At 38.1% G+C, this 15,680-nt stretch overlaps 1 protein-coding gene across 8 annotated transcripts in view; it reads right to left on the bottom strand.

Annotated features, from left to right (window-relative positions):
* prdm16 (PR domain containing 16) overlaps positions 1–15,437 on the bottom strand; it is a 180,523-nt gene extending 165,086 nt beyond the window's left edge. For all 8 annotated transcript variants that reach the window (XM_083554728.1, XM_083554740.1, XM_083554736.1 and 5 more), the window contains exon 1: positions 13,539–15,437. In XM_083554728.1, the coding sequence (XP_083410854.1) occupies positions 13,539–13,575 (37 nt within the window). In that variant the 5' untranslated portion in view covers positions 13,576–15,437. The remainder of the gene's footprint in view (positions 1–13,538) is intronic.
* Positions 15,438–15,680: the final 243 nt, after the last annotated feature.

Genomic DNA, 15,680 nt, shown 5'->3' with positions numbered 1-15,680 from the left:
GTGACCTGGAAGACTTTGAAAACACACAGGCACTTTGCTTCCTGTCGCGTCACGTGTTCTCTTGGCAATGTGAACAGGACAAACAGTGTTGTGTTAGGCAGCAACCAGGTGAGTATCTTTTCGAGTAGGAGTTAATAATTATCTTGAAAGTGGACGTGGGATGAGGTCTCTCACCAGTACAGTACATCCTTTGCCCTTTGTGGAGGATGCTAATCTCACACAAGGCTCTCCTTTGGGGACGTCCCAGCTGATAATGTCATGAGTCGAGTGTATAACAGAGCAATTTGTTTTGCTCCCAGAGCTATGTTCCCTCTCTCTCTCTCTCTCTCTCTCTCTATGTCTCACACACTCTCGCTGTCTGACTCTGGATTGCTGGAGTGCAATGAGAATGGATTATTGATCAGTGGATTTTAAAGAGGCTACATAATAAATAAATGAATAAAACTAAATGGTGGGGTTGCTCTCTTAATATATATATATATATATATATATATATATATATATATATATATATATATATATATATATATATATATATATATATATATATATATATACATAGTATGTCAGGTTATATGTATATATCATTAGTTTATCTTTTTTATTATATTTGCATAGGTTAAAAAACGATTTATTTATATATCGTTATTAGTAGATGTGCTCTACTTATATTATATAGAAAGTGACCAATTTTTTGTGACCAAATTCTAAATGTCATTCAAATATACCAAATATTATACTCTAGATTGATTTCTCCTCACTAAACTGTTTCTCGAGCGCGTTCTCTCAGCACCACTGCTGCTACGTGAATATAACTACGGACACTACGGAGACTAAGGCGTGCCCTGAGAGTCCTACAGAAGACAAAGATTAAGATTATAGATGGCACATGCATCTTTCTGGTGACACTACAAAGCCCTGTTTGTGAAATTGTCATTCGTTAGAAGTCAGAAGGCACTCAAGAAAATTTATGATTTGCTGTCTGTCTGAACCAAAGAACTATTTGTAGCATATTGAATTGCGGAGCAATATATTTTCCATTGCATCACATTTCATTGAATTAAATCGGATCGCACTGTATCCTTATAGAGGTGAATTGTATCACATCGCATCTGTAGCTGCTTCATACTTCATATTGCTAATGTATCATAATTAATGTATCTTATCGCTAGCTATGCATCAAGATGTGAATAGAATTGGCGAATATAGAATATATATATATATATATATATATATATATATATATATATATATATATATATATATATATATATATATATATATATATATATATATATATATGTGATGTCAAAATGTCACAAGGCCACTCTACATGCTTGAAGGAGACCACTACTGCCCTCTATGCTATACATAGGCTAGCAGCAGTAGCTGTCAGTTTACAGCAAAGGAGAAAGAAACAGAATATCATCCCTTTCACCCAGACAACAGGGTCAATTATGGTCTTAGCCAATGAAAACAACATAGCAGGAATGTATGGGCTACAGGCTGTATATTCAATCCTTTCTTTATGATTCATTTGTCTACAGTAACGACTTCATCCTGGTCTTGATCACATTGGATCTGGATTCTATCTCATGAAAACTGGCCACTAGGTCGGAATACACTCAGGAGGGAATGCCAGTTCACTTTATGGGGAAATTTTGCACAGCTAGTTCACCTACTAGCATGTTTTTAGGAAGTGCAAGGAAACCAGAAGACCTAAAGAAATCCTATGTAAGAAAACACTTTGCACAGACAGTAGACTGAGAAGAGGGTTAAACCATGTACCCTAGAGCTGTGGTCTTTTCAAATCCTATATGCTAAGTAATTTAGAAAGAAATGCACTGTGCATCCTTCGGGTGAGCAGGTGAGGTCAGTGAAAACTAGTAATAATAAAGAGTCTGTCACAGTTTCACTTCTGTCCATCACATACAAGTAGAACTTGGCTTTACTCCCGAAAAGATGGGTTAATAGAGTTCTAGTCACATTTTCTCTCTTTTTTTTTTCTTCTTACAGCTCTCTGTTTCGTCCAGCTTTGAAGACGGCATTGAAGCAAGGTCAAGGGGTGGAGTTCCTTGGAAGGACTAAACTACTCCAAAATAAGGATAATGGACTTCTGCAACATACTTTCACAAAGACACCATATGACCAGAGCCCCCTGCCCCCTGAATTCCTGCCTCTACCATCATCCACCCCTCCTGTCCTCTCTCTCTCTCTCTCTTTCTCTCTCTCTCTCTCTCTCTCTCTCTCCCTCTCTCCCTCTCTCTGTCCCTCTCTCTGTCACTCCTCCTCATTTCCATTCCTTCACCCTCCCCCCATCCTCCTCTCATCTCCTTTTCAACAAGAGCAGTTTGTCAGGGTCAGAAAGCAATTCAAAACCCCTATTAATGAGCGAGGGAGAAAAAAGTGAGGTACGGCAGGACAGGGGAAAGAGTGTGGGAGGGTGGAGGGAGGTGGTACTGAGGGGTGCAGGGGGTGTTTGTCATCAAAGCCGACAAGAAAAGAAGGCCAGGTGGTTGTGGGAATCGCAGCCTTTTTCGTCAGGATGGAATCTTCTGTGTAATTAGCAAGCCGGATTGGGACCCTCTGAAGCAGGAGGATATCTCCTCGGCGGGTAACAATTTGCACTTCTACAGGAGCCGCATAGGGAGGACAGAAAAGAGAGGAAAAGGGAAACTATGGCATCTTTTATTGGGGCGGACAAAGCTGCCGCATCCTTTCAAAGGCCTGCGCCGAAGCTTCCAGAGCGAAGGAAGAGTGAGTGAAAAAATAAGGGGGGGGGGGGGGTAGAAAAAGAAAAGGAATTGAAGAAGTGGACCACAGTCGGAAAAGAGGCACAAATGCCAACATGCAGTTCACAGAGCAAAAACGAAGGAAAGGGAGCAAATAGAGCAGTGTGTGCGTGTGCGTGTGTGTGTGTGTGTGTGTGTGTGTGTGTGTGTGTGTGTGTGTGTGTGTGTGTGTGTGTAGACAGCTACTGACATGCAGCCAAACTACAGACACTTCCAGAATTCAACAGGCCTCTTCGCTAATGCCATTAGAGAGAGGAGAAGGGGCAAAGCACAAACTTTCATGGCAGCCTGTAATGCCAAAGACCTTCACACCTGAAAACAGATAACTGTTTGTTGTAAACTGTATTAAAGCATGTTAAGTTTATTGAAGCTTATATTAACTATATGCCTAATGTAGATTTTTCCATCATTAATAATGGGTTGATAATCATCAAGCAGACTCAGATCATTTTTATTTCACCGTGTCAATTTTATTTTATTATCACATAGTCAATAAATAGTTCCTAACTTTACTAATATACTAATTAGCCACTGCTGTCTTTTGGAACACTATATAACATATGCCATTTCGCTCCTTTCCCAGCTTGAGGTCACCATTTGTTGCCCATCACTCAGAATGCTCTGTTCGAGCACCGGTGCACGTTTACACTTCGGGATGTTGTTGCAATTCAATATTTTCACGAGCTGCTGCATCGTTACCGTGGCGCTGGAGTTAATAGGCCATCTTGAAATGTTTTTGCTGACACCCCCTTAAAAGCCCCTTCTCAACATTTCACTAACAAAGTGACTAGCGTTTCAGTGTATCCTTTCACCAACAACTAGGAGTAACTACAAAGTTAAAACCGCAAAATGAAAAACAAAACACAGAACATACATAGAATATAATACATTCTTGTGAAACAATATGTGCTAAGAATAATGAGGAGTGTCTTGATCACAGCTCCCAAGGACAGAAAACGTTTCTCAAAGACACACACACATTCTTATTTCAGCCTATCCCAGGACAGTGCATTCCCCTCTTTTCCTAATGACACAATATGGAGGAGAGAAGATGAGTGAAAGAGATAAACATAAAAGTCGGTGGCCTTTGAACGTGTAATCTGTGGCGGACTTTAAAGCGGCGCGGCGGACCGCGTCCCTCCGGAGAAGCTGCTCTATTGGGAACAGCATTCACTTTCTTATCACCAAAGAATGGAACATCAAAGCCTGAAGAAGTCACGTCTGTCCGAACACAACCCACAGGACAAGGGAGGATACTGACCCAGCCGCTAATATGGGAATTTCTGAAACAGGGGAATTACTGTGTAGTGCATGTGCGCATGTATATGTGAGCTTGTGTGTATGGGCCATGACCAGGATGATAACAAACACTAAACAGCTCCACAGAAAAAAATCGCCGTTCATATATTGGGAAATGTGTTCGGTTTACACAAGAGCTGCTTAGCTATTTAAAGCTATGAACCCAAAACAACACAAACTGCTTCTCCTGGAGAAAATCACGCGTTAATGGAGCGGCAGGAAGTACTCACAAACCATTTATGGGTCGATTTAGGAGAACATGGAGAATAGATAAACGATTTCTGTACATGTAATTATACAAATCACCTGCACCAGTGCTTTTGCATAATCTTGTTGTTTAGTTTGCGCACAGCCACCAGGTACACATAAAAACAAGCTTCCTAGTAGCACATCGAACATCGTAGTAGCATCTCTTAATGGATATGTGTCAGCGTTCTAAATGCGCACCCAAGTGTCATTTATAATGCATTTATAGCTTAGCAGCAAGACGAAATGCACTTTATGATGAACTTATGAAAGAAAACAGGACATGTTGTACAGAGAAACGTGTAAAAGCTCTAGTAGGGAATATTTTTTTAGAATACTTTGCATAATTGGTTTATAAGAAACACGCTCCCTGAGATCTCAAAACTCTGGGCTTCTAGTAGTTCCTAGAATAGCAAAGTCCACTAAAGGCGGTAGAGCATTTTCACATTTAGCTCCTAAACTCTGGAATAGTCTTCCTGACAGTGTTCGGGGTTCAGATACACTCTCCCAGTTTAAGTGCAGATTAAAAACATATCTTTTTAGCAAAGCCTACACATAACACACATCACACACATCACATCACAACCTTGTGCTCCAGAACATCTGATCACATGCACATTATCAACTTGTGCTGTTAATATCATGAACAGCAGCTACGCTAATTCCTCTCCACTGCTTCTCTTTCTCTCCCCATCCCGAGGCTTCCTGAGGTTTGGCCAGCTCCAGTCACGTCCCACCTCGTGAAGATTATGGACCTATGGATGATCATGGAGAAGTAGATGCCGAGTGTTTAAAGGCCCTGGCATGGAGAAGCTGATGCTGGATCTATGATGATCACAAATTGTTCTGTATTGTTGAAAAATTTATGACCAAACTTTTGATGTCACCCATATGAGGATGGGTTCCCCTTTGAGTCTGGTTCCTCTCAAGGTTTCTTCCTCATATCATCTAAGGGAGTTTTTCCTTGCCACTGTCGCCACGGCTTGCTCATCAGGGATAAATACACACCATTCACCTTCACTGTTGTTTTCTGTAAAGCTGCTTTGAGACAATGTCTGTTGTGAAAAGCGCTATACAAATAAACTTGACTTGACTTGACTTGACTTGAAATCTTTGTAGAATGATTTGAATCAGAGATTTAAAAAAAAATAGATTTGATTGTAATATCATTCTTTTTTTTTTTATAATAATAATTTAATAATTTAAAAAATAAATAAATATTTATATATTCAACAATATGGACAAAAGTATTGGGACCCCTGACTTTCCCAGCCATATGTGGTTCTTTCCCAAACAGTAACCACAAACTTCGAAGCATACAATTTTATAAGATGTCTAGGGATGCAGTCACATTACATTTTCCCTTCATTTGAACTATAAGACGCAAACCTGTTCCAGCATGACAATGTCCCTGTGTCAGAGCTCTGACCTCAATCCTAATGAACCCTTTCTGTATAAATTGGAACTGGCTGCACCCCAGGCTTCCACAGCTCACCCTACATAAGTAGCTGATTTACTAACACCCTTGTGGCTGAATGAGCACTAATCTCCACACTCCGAAATCTAGTGGAACATCTTCTTAGAAGAGTGGAGGTTATTACCACAGTAAATGGAGACTAATTATGGAATGTTCAAAAACCACATACAAATAATATGGTTAGGCGTCCGCAAACTTTTGTCCATGTATCGCATGTACATTACAATTCCTATGTTCTGACCCAAATTCACAGATAAAATTTTTTTTTAAGATTAATACACCAATCCAAACCTTGAGTGTAAATTGATTCATCACTACCATAGACATCTAAAAGGCTCTTCCTTACACTTGCATTTTCCAGACTGGATTTACAAGACTGAATCATTTCAGGTGCAAAAATGAGCAGCTCTGATCACATGATTTCAAGTTAATAATTTTCAGCGTGTTCCGAATTCGACCTCACGCCGACGTGTGAACTGTTGACGTCTCTCTACGTGCCGCCGATAGGCTCTGCTTCCAGTCATCGGAACAATGCATTTGAGGCATCTCGACTTTTCTTTTAAACTTGTTACAGCGAATAAGTAAAGGTGGAGACAGTGAATAAATTCGTATGTGTGCATATAAAACAAGAAAGGCAAACGTTTAAACGCTGAGTGCATATTTATAATATTCTGCAACAAGTTGACTTTTGGCAAGCAGAACACCATGCACTTAAAAACGAGAGAAAGCGAGAGAGAGAGAGAGAAAGAGAGAGAGAGAGAGAAAGAGAGAGAGAGAGAGAGAGAGAGAGAGAGAGAGAGAGAGAGAGAGAGAGAGAGGGAGAGAGAGAGAGAGAGAGAGAGAGAGAGAAGAACATCTCAAGAGCCCTAGGAAGTGTGGGCTGAGGAGGGCCAAAAACAAACAAATCAAAGCCCTGTCGATTGCAGCTAGGGACTAAAGTAGCTCCTAGTGCAAGAGGTCAATAACCATACTGGGACAGCAGACATCTATCAAAACAGCTTATTATAGGCTTTTAGTATCGGGCTCAGACAGCGAGGACACAGACATTACAGATTACGGGATCCTTCATATCATTAATTGGTGTGAATAACGTGCCCTGGTGTGAACAGGTGATCTACCAGTCAGTCAGTAGCTACATTCGTTTGGCGCCTCCCTACAAAGCTTGAATTCTTTTCCCACTTTGTATGCTTAATTTATACCACAATCACGTCTTTTATAGAGTATTAGAACATTTTGATGGACAATGTCGAAGGTTTTGAACAACCTGTAGCATTTTGCTTGTTCGCAATTTCTCTGTAGCTAAAGAGATGGAAAGATGTAGATGCTTTTATTTAAAAAAGTCGAACAAAACTAAATAAAAACAAAAAGTCGTACAACTTTAGTATTCAAATTTAAAAATCTAGCATAGCATATAGCAAAATCTAGCAAAGCAAATAGCAAAGCGTATAGCATAAAGAAACTTTAGTATTCACTGCATATAGCTTTTTGGAAATAACAGCAAATCAGCACATTTTAAATGAAATCAAAATAACAGTATTCTTATAACTTCACATTTTTTTCACATCAGTTTTCCTCAAATCGTGTAATTTCTGGTCTGAGTAATTAACAAAATGTTAACATTCACGATCGAAAAAGTAGGAAAATGTGGTTATTTGTTTATGTCCATCCAGGCTACTGTAGAGGTAGTAATGTAGAACATACTGTACATCTCATTGTTTTTAGGATAATAATTCTAAATTAGCCGTTACATTTGTTTCCTACGTATTTTTTTTCACACAGAATCGATCCAATACTGATGTTTCGAATCAATATCCATAATCATTTGAAGTAGAAATTTTGATCTAAAATCAATGTCTGCTATTCTCAGTATTATTAATTAAGCAATTCTTTTCATTACAAGTCAATACCAGCATTTCATTGTCCGATCATTAGTAACATTTTTACATTGGTCACTTCAATATTAGAAATTAGTACTAGTAAAAAAATAATAATTTATTTCTAATAATGTATAATTTAACATTTAATAATAATTTAAACTCAAGCACAAAAATAATCACATGGCCTTCTCATGCAGCTGAACACATTTCAAGATAAAACTATAAAAGAAAGTTGCACAAAGAAAAAGAAAGCGAATTCCAAAAGCACGTTAGGGGAGGGGGGGAAAAAAATGTCAAGTCTGTCCCAGTTCCATGGCCGAGGAGCAGCAGACAGAGTAGGCTGTAACATGATAAGCTCTTGCGCTCAGACATGGCTGTTTTGTAATGGCTGTGTCGACTCGGCTGCGTTGGGGTGCCCTGCTCTGCCGCATGGCGTGGACGTCTGTTTCTTCCAAAAAACGAGCACATAAACAAAAGTAAAAGAGCAAATAAAGACTGTTGCGTTTGGAGTGGAAATGCAGCGAGACGTTCGAGTCATCTTTGAGGCATGTGAGTGTACCTGACAAAAACAGTGCATGAGTGAGGAATTGCACCGACTGGATTTTCAGAAGGCTAGAAAATGATGTGGTGCAGTCTCAATGTCTGTGCATGTTGTAGAAAGGGAGGGGAAATAAAACGAAAACGCCTCCACCTGAGCGCTGTGTGATGTCATAAAAAAGTGCCCAGAGCCAGACAAGGGCAGGGCAGAAAGTGAAACGGTAATGAGTGAAGATTGACTAACAAGGCTATGGTCAGGTTTGTGCTGCTTCACCCTTCAGGATTGCTTTCAGAGGTGAATAGAGTCGTGTGGGTCGGAGCTCTGAGCAGAGTCCCCAGTTTGCAGCGCCCTGTCCTCTTTTTGCCTCTTACACAAGACTGGAGTTAACTAAGCAAAAACTCAACGGCAAAAAAAAAGGCCCTTCTGCAAGCACACGTGTGTGCCTGTGCACGTAAAATCTGCATGTAGGTGTGTGTTCTGCACGGCGTATGAAAACCAAATTCCATCGAATTCAAATTAGCCTCATTGTGCTCAACGTGAATCGGTGCCTCGTTGTTAAGAGCAAACTAACACACACACACACACACCTGTGGAGATGGAAGTCATTTTCTTTGGCTTGCAGTCACCAATGCACACTTACGAGCAACCCCACCTGCCCCCCCCCCCCCTCCCGACACACACGCAGACGTTCATTAGAACCGTTTATCACCTTCCTGACCAGTCATACGCAAGTGGCACTTAGATTGGCTTTTTTACAATATCTTCTTATCAAAGACAAACCTCCAGCCTAGAGATTATGTGAAGCGAGTGTATACGGCTTCTAATCGCTTATACACCATTAGTCTGTGTGAAAAAAAACAACGAAAAAAAAGATTCCGGCCCCCGTGACCATAAAATTCGTAACGTCAGCCATCGTGATTGTGTAAATCCAGTGGTTGGTGGTGACGGCCTAAGCCTTATAGCAGACCTTGCACACGGTTCCCATCACGATTTTATAGTGTTGTGGCTTGATTTTATTACATCTGTCAAAACATCATAGGCTGCACAAGAACCTTGTGATTTGTGATCTATATTTTCGTCTTCAAAGAGGGCATCAAAATGAAAACAGCGACGTTAGACCAGAAATGTCTGATAAAAAAGGAAGGAAAAAAAAAGGCTTTTGAGTTTGCAGAAAATGAATGCAACGGGCTGCAATGAGGTGGATTCATGCACAGGCTACTTATGCGGCCCTCACTTTCCATGTGTCCGCCAGCCTCGTGTGCTTTCCTGGACATGTGCTCGCTGATTGGGGAAATAGAGAACAGGGAGATTCGATCTAACTCAAAACTCTTAATGTGCCATCACCCTTTTTTGGAATTGCAAAACAATTTAACAATTGAAACCACATACACATAAAATATACATATAGGTGTGTGTATATGTGTGTGTGTGTGTGTGGTATAATCAATGCTACCAGTACCAGCTAAAATAATCCAAGGAATGTTTTTTTCCTGCTATGCTCAGCAGATTACTGGATATCTATAACCCATTAGAGTTTGCACAACCCAACCCTGTCAATCCATATTGATGATTTCATACAAGGCGCTGCAGGAAACTGTCATCTAGATGACTGCTCTTCAGGGATTTTAACTGGGTTGCACTAATTTGTGATTCTTTTACAGATATCTTTAATCATTTTATTAAACTCTTTTATAATTCAAAAAAATAATAAAGATATTTACTTAAATGAATTAGTTTAAAGTACAGAATTTTTAAAAACACGTTTTATATCAATTGCCTATACTTATATACTTATTACACACACACACATTGATAGATATGTATATATATTTAAATTACAATATTTTTACACCTGCATAAATGTGTGTTTTAAGAAAGAAAGAAAGAAAGAAAGAAAGAAAGAAAGAAAGAAAGAAAGAAAGAAAGAAAGAAATGGAGTTGTCAGCAGTTAGATTATGAAATTATATCCTGGGTGTTTTACGCTACTGAATTTACACCCATGCGTGCAAACACACGTGAAACAATCAGGCCTACATTAACACTACTTTCAGTGCAGCAAGTAGGAAGAATTGCGTTTTTCCGCATGCGCATTGCAATTATACGTAAAAAAAAAAAAAAGAGGAAAACACACACATATAGGCCACTATTACTGTGTGTGTGTGTGTGTGTGCGTGCGTGAGTGCGCGCGCGCGTGCATGTGTGTGTATAGCTACTACAGGTGGAATGATATTTGTGAAATACTATTCACTATTGTAGAATGCGGTTTGGGACGAAGCCCGAGTGAAACTGCGCCTTTAGGAACCCGGTGTTCCTGCCCGCTCAGATCTCCAGCATCACTTTCATTCGTTCCATTTAACCAGATAAATATAATAATTTATTAGGAAAAACTGTAATAAAAAATTATAGATTGTTGTGTATCATGTAGGCTAACTCCAGCAATTATTTCAGAAATTATCCTGCTTTTAATCCGACTGTGAAAAGCCGGATAATAATAATAATAATAATAATAATAATAATAATAATAATAATAATAATAATAATAATAATAATAAATTACGTTATTATTTATTCATTTATTTAATTCGTTGCTTGCGTTTACCATGATAAATTTAATTTTCTCTCTCTCTCTCTCTCTCTCTCTCTCTCTCTCTCTCTCTCTCTCTCTATATATATATATATATATATATATATATATATATATATATATATATATATATATACACATATATATATATATATATATATATATATATATATATATATATATATATATATATATATATATATATATTTATATGTGTAAATATAATTATACGTATATATGTTTAGAATTACAAATATTGTGCAAGGTGTTAGTATTATCATTTATTATTTATTTTAAAATATAACTTTTATTTTATTACTATTATTTATTATTACTATTAATAATAATAACAACAACGATTATTTAAATAATAACTTTAATTTGTTTATACACGTTGTCAAATTGCTCATTAAAATCCATTAAGAAGAAATACTGTGCTGTTTATTATTTACCCTTCAACCGTAAATACCAACATTAATAGTGTAAATGATCCGGTCCGGTGTGTGTCGGTGTGTGTAAACGCCGTTACAGTCGCCTACTTGGTTGCTTATTACTGCTACATGTCCATGAGCTCTTACGCATGTTCATAAGTAATTATAGACCACTTTGGACAGATGACATTTTTTTTTTGTCTGGGATCCTTTTCACTGAGTGTGTGTCCAGTCCAGCGGTCTGCCTCTGAGCTCCTCATGTACAGGGCCGAGGAACGTGGAGGTGAACACCGGGAGACGTGTGGGAGCGCGTCGGGCTTTGGGTTGGAGAAACTGCTTTCAGAGATGCGTCGAGACGTGGAGGAAAACGACAGCGAGATGAGGAGGTAAAAGAAAAGATATATTCCAAATCACTCACAGGTGTGTGTGTGTGTGTGTGTGTGTGTGTGTGTGTGTGTGTGTGTGTGTGTGTGTGTGACACGGAAACGCTGAGAAACACAGTGGAGCTGCTGCTGCTGGATCTCTACCTTCCTCAGCTTTGAGAGATCCAGACCGGGCAAAACGGATCCAACATAATGATCAGACCAACATCTTAAAATGATCCAAATGATCAAAATTCAAGTACCGACATTTAAATTTGTAATCAAATTCTGAATAAAAAAAATATCCCGTCATTTCTAAAGTGGGCAATGTGCACACATTTCTTTGGCCTACTTGTTAGTAAGAAAATCCGTTTGAGGCCCGATGAATATTAATCAACAAGTACGTGTATTTAATCGTTGTAGTAAAATATCCAACGTTATTTATCAGGATAATAATAACACAGAATTTTGTGAAATGTGAATAATTTTTGGATTAATAATAATTTTCTATCGCTACAAAAAAATTGGAAATGTCGGAAAAGAATTAAGGTCTATTTAATTTGCTAAAATCTTTAATTTGTTTTAAAAAAAATTAGTAATTTATTTCAACATAATTATTCGCAAATGCAGACTCAACAAAAAATATATAGTACTATATAGTACATACTCTTCTAAATAAGATTGTAAACAAGAGTGTGTGTGGGGGGGGGGGGTGTATATATAAAAAAAAACTTGCTCGTGCATAATTATTTATTAAGGATCATTTGTTGTTATTTGCACCAAAATGACCTTTTTAAAAACTAATTTCCATATAAATACAGTTGCATAACTACAGCAGAAATCCACAAGCTGCATGTGAAGCTGCTGCCCCCCCCCCCCCCCCACGCTGTTCTGCACGTGATGTGCGTGAAAAAAAAAAAAAGGCGAAAATGATAAAAAGTCAAAGTGGATTTAAAAAATACGAAGGATATGTTCCTTATTCCAAACCCCAAGATTTGCAAAGTCAGCAAACATGCATGTAGTTACAACTGCGAAACATTTCCAAGCACGAGCCTTCCACAAACAAAAAATAAATAAAAACATGGAAATAATCACGTTATTCTGACCATCCTCAAGCACGTCTAAACGCGTCCGCGGGCGAACCGCACGCTTCCATTTTCGACCAAAAACAATCCAGAAAACGCGCAGATTCTAGTTTCTTGCCCGACATGCATTATTGATCGCCATTTCCAGAAGAAGGAAGGAGCACGAGCAAAAACGCGAAGTCAGAAACGCGACCACCTTCGCGCGCAAAGGAACGTTTCAGAGCCGCGTCCCCCAAAAACATCTGCTCATATATATGTTTGTTTGTTTGTTAGGAAATTCGCAGCTTTCTATCGTTTATCCACTTGTCCGGCACGGAGTTTGTTCCTGGGGTCGTGGTGGCCATGCGCAGTGCGCGAGCGCCCACTATTTCAGAAGCCAGGAATATTATTTCACAAGACTCAAACCAAAAAAAGGAAAAAAAAAAAGTTTATTCCTTTTGACAAGTTTTTTCGCTAACTTTGAGCCAAAAAAAAAAAAGAGTGGGACTGTAAGTGCGCGATGCGATGCTCTTCTCTTCTCTTCTTTTCTCTTCTCCTTATCACTGGGCCATCACATCTGAAAGTTCTCCCTCTGAGAAGAACTCCGGCTGAGGCTTTACAGCGCAAAGAAAGAGCGCGGACACGCGGACTTGGACATTAAAGTGCGATCGAAGGGTTATTACAACAAAAACGAGGGGAAAAGATGGGAATCTAAGAGAAAGAGAAGAAGATCTCTCAGCAGGAACTAATCAATGAAAATGACACAGTGGTGATCCCGAGGACGAGCTCGGAGGAGCGAAGAGGCGGAAAAAAAGAGGGCGAAAAAGACGCGAAAAAGGGGGTAAAAGGAGAAAAGACAGGCACCTACTTTTGGCCAGTTTTCTCGCCCTCGCCTTGGATCTCATCTCGTCGGCTTGCGGATTCCTCTCGTCCTCCTTGAGCTCAGAAGCGGCAGCAGCACTATCTTCATCTCACGAGCATTGTCAGTTCGGACACCTTCGCACATGCGCACAGGCCATTCAATCTGACACCATCGTCGGGGCCAAAAAAACTTTCCAATGTATTCATCATCATCACTTTTTTTTTTTTCTTTTTTTTGTCCTATCGTCTCTCCTTCAGATCACTTATCTCTTTCCCTCCTCCTCCCTCGCTCCGCACCATCTCACATCCCCCCCCCTACACACACACACACACACACACACACACACACACACACACACACACACACACACACACACACACACACACACCTTCTCTCCTTGTTAGAAAAGTAGTCGTGCTTTTTTTCGCCAACCTGCGGGATCAGCTCTGGTGCGGGACGAAAAAAAAAATGCTTTACAGATTCAAGGTCGCATCTGTTACTGCGGGGGGATTCGAGCACCAAACTCGAATTCAGTTCATTAAGAAGATCTGGATTAAGGTAATGTATAAAACAGCATTGTATTCAAAGTGCAGGATTATTAGCCTTATTAGTGTGTTGATTCTTTTGGTAGCAGTAATTATAATAATAATAATAATAATAATAATAATAATAATAATAATAATAATAATAATAATAATAATAAAATTAATATAATCTTGTGATTTGGTTGTTGCTCCTTCCAGCTTTGCAAATATTGATTTATTTGTAATAAATTGTACAAAATAATAATAATAAAATCTATTCCTTATTCAGCACTTAGTCTAAGGCAAAAAAAAAAAATGCAAAAAAAAATTTTTTTAATCATCTGATTTGTTGGCAAAATGTATGAATTTTATATGAGCATATAAGTACATGCGTGGCGCTGCATTTATTCATAAACCTCATTGCTGAGGGGAAGAGTGAGGAAAAGAGAGGAGGGAAAAACGAGAGGTAACGCGCATATGTGTGTGTGTGTGTGTGTGTGTGTGTGTGTGTGTGTGTGTGTGTGTGTGTGTGTGTGTTCAGAGCACACACGATAAGCACCCCGATCCTCACTGTACTTTTTTCGTATGTGTACAATGATGGCGCGCGCTAGACTTATTTGTGCACGCGGTGGTGTTGATGATTCAACAAGATTGATATGATTTCTACGATCTGATTTGGAATAATAATAATAAAAAAGTTGTATTTTAATAACGATGATTTGTGCATGAGGGAATTCTCCTGAAACCTTCCTGAGAAACAGAGAGCAAATCAGTGCGAGGCTCGTGTTCACCACTTTGCGTTTAAGAAAGATGGACAGATGCAGAACGGAGTGCAGATGATGTTCAGTGTTCAGAGGTAAAGTGGGTTTATTTCCGGAGAAGCAAAGAAAAGTAAATATACAGCATGTATTATTATTATCATTATCATTATCATTATCATTATAATTATTATAATTATTATTATTATTATTATTATTATTTTATTGTTGTTGTTGCTGCTGTTTTTATTGTTATTATTTTTTTATATTAGTGTCAAGTTGAAATTATTATTATTATTATTATTATTATTATTATTATTATTATTATTATTACTTTATAACAATTATTCATTCTGTATAATAATTTGCACACTACAGTCTTCAAGTTTTTTGTTTGTTTTGTTTTGTTGTTGTTGTTGTTGTTAATATATATTTTCTCCCAAGCTGACACTGCCTTGATTGTGATAAAGATTTGCTGATATTTCTCATCTCCAGATCTCCAGTCGATTTAATACAGTGTTAATCAAGAAGAGAACACGGAAGTCTTGTGAGCATCAGCAGTTTTACGAATAAGTCCTAAACTATGTCTTTTAAACAGGTTTCAGTTTGTAATTATTATTATTATTATTATTATTATTATTATTATTATTATTATTAGGTGATGACATAAATGACGTAATCGCATGTAAGATGTTTACACATAGTAATAGTAATAATAGTTAGCTGCTTGATCCAAAGAAGGAAAATTAGGTTTTAATTTCAAAATATTTATTCTAAATTTCACATTTGCATATATATATATATATATATATATATATATATATATATATATATATATATATATATATATATATATATATATATAT

Source organism: Silurus aristotelis, assembly GCF_946808225.1.
Source record: "Silurus aristotelis genome assembly, chromosome: 11".
In the NCBI taxonomy this organism is placed as follows: Eukaryota; Metazoa; Chordata; class Actinopteri; order Siluriformes; family Siluridae; genus Silurus; species Silurus aristotelis.
Note: the sequence above shows the minus strand (reverse complement) of the source record. Positions and strands in the feature narration are given on the sequence as shown.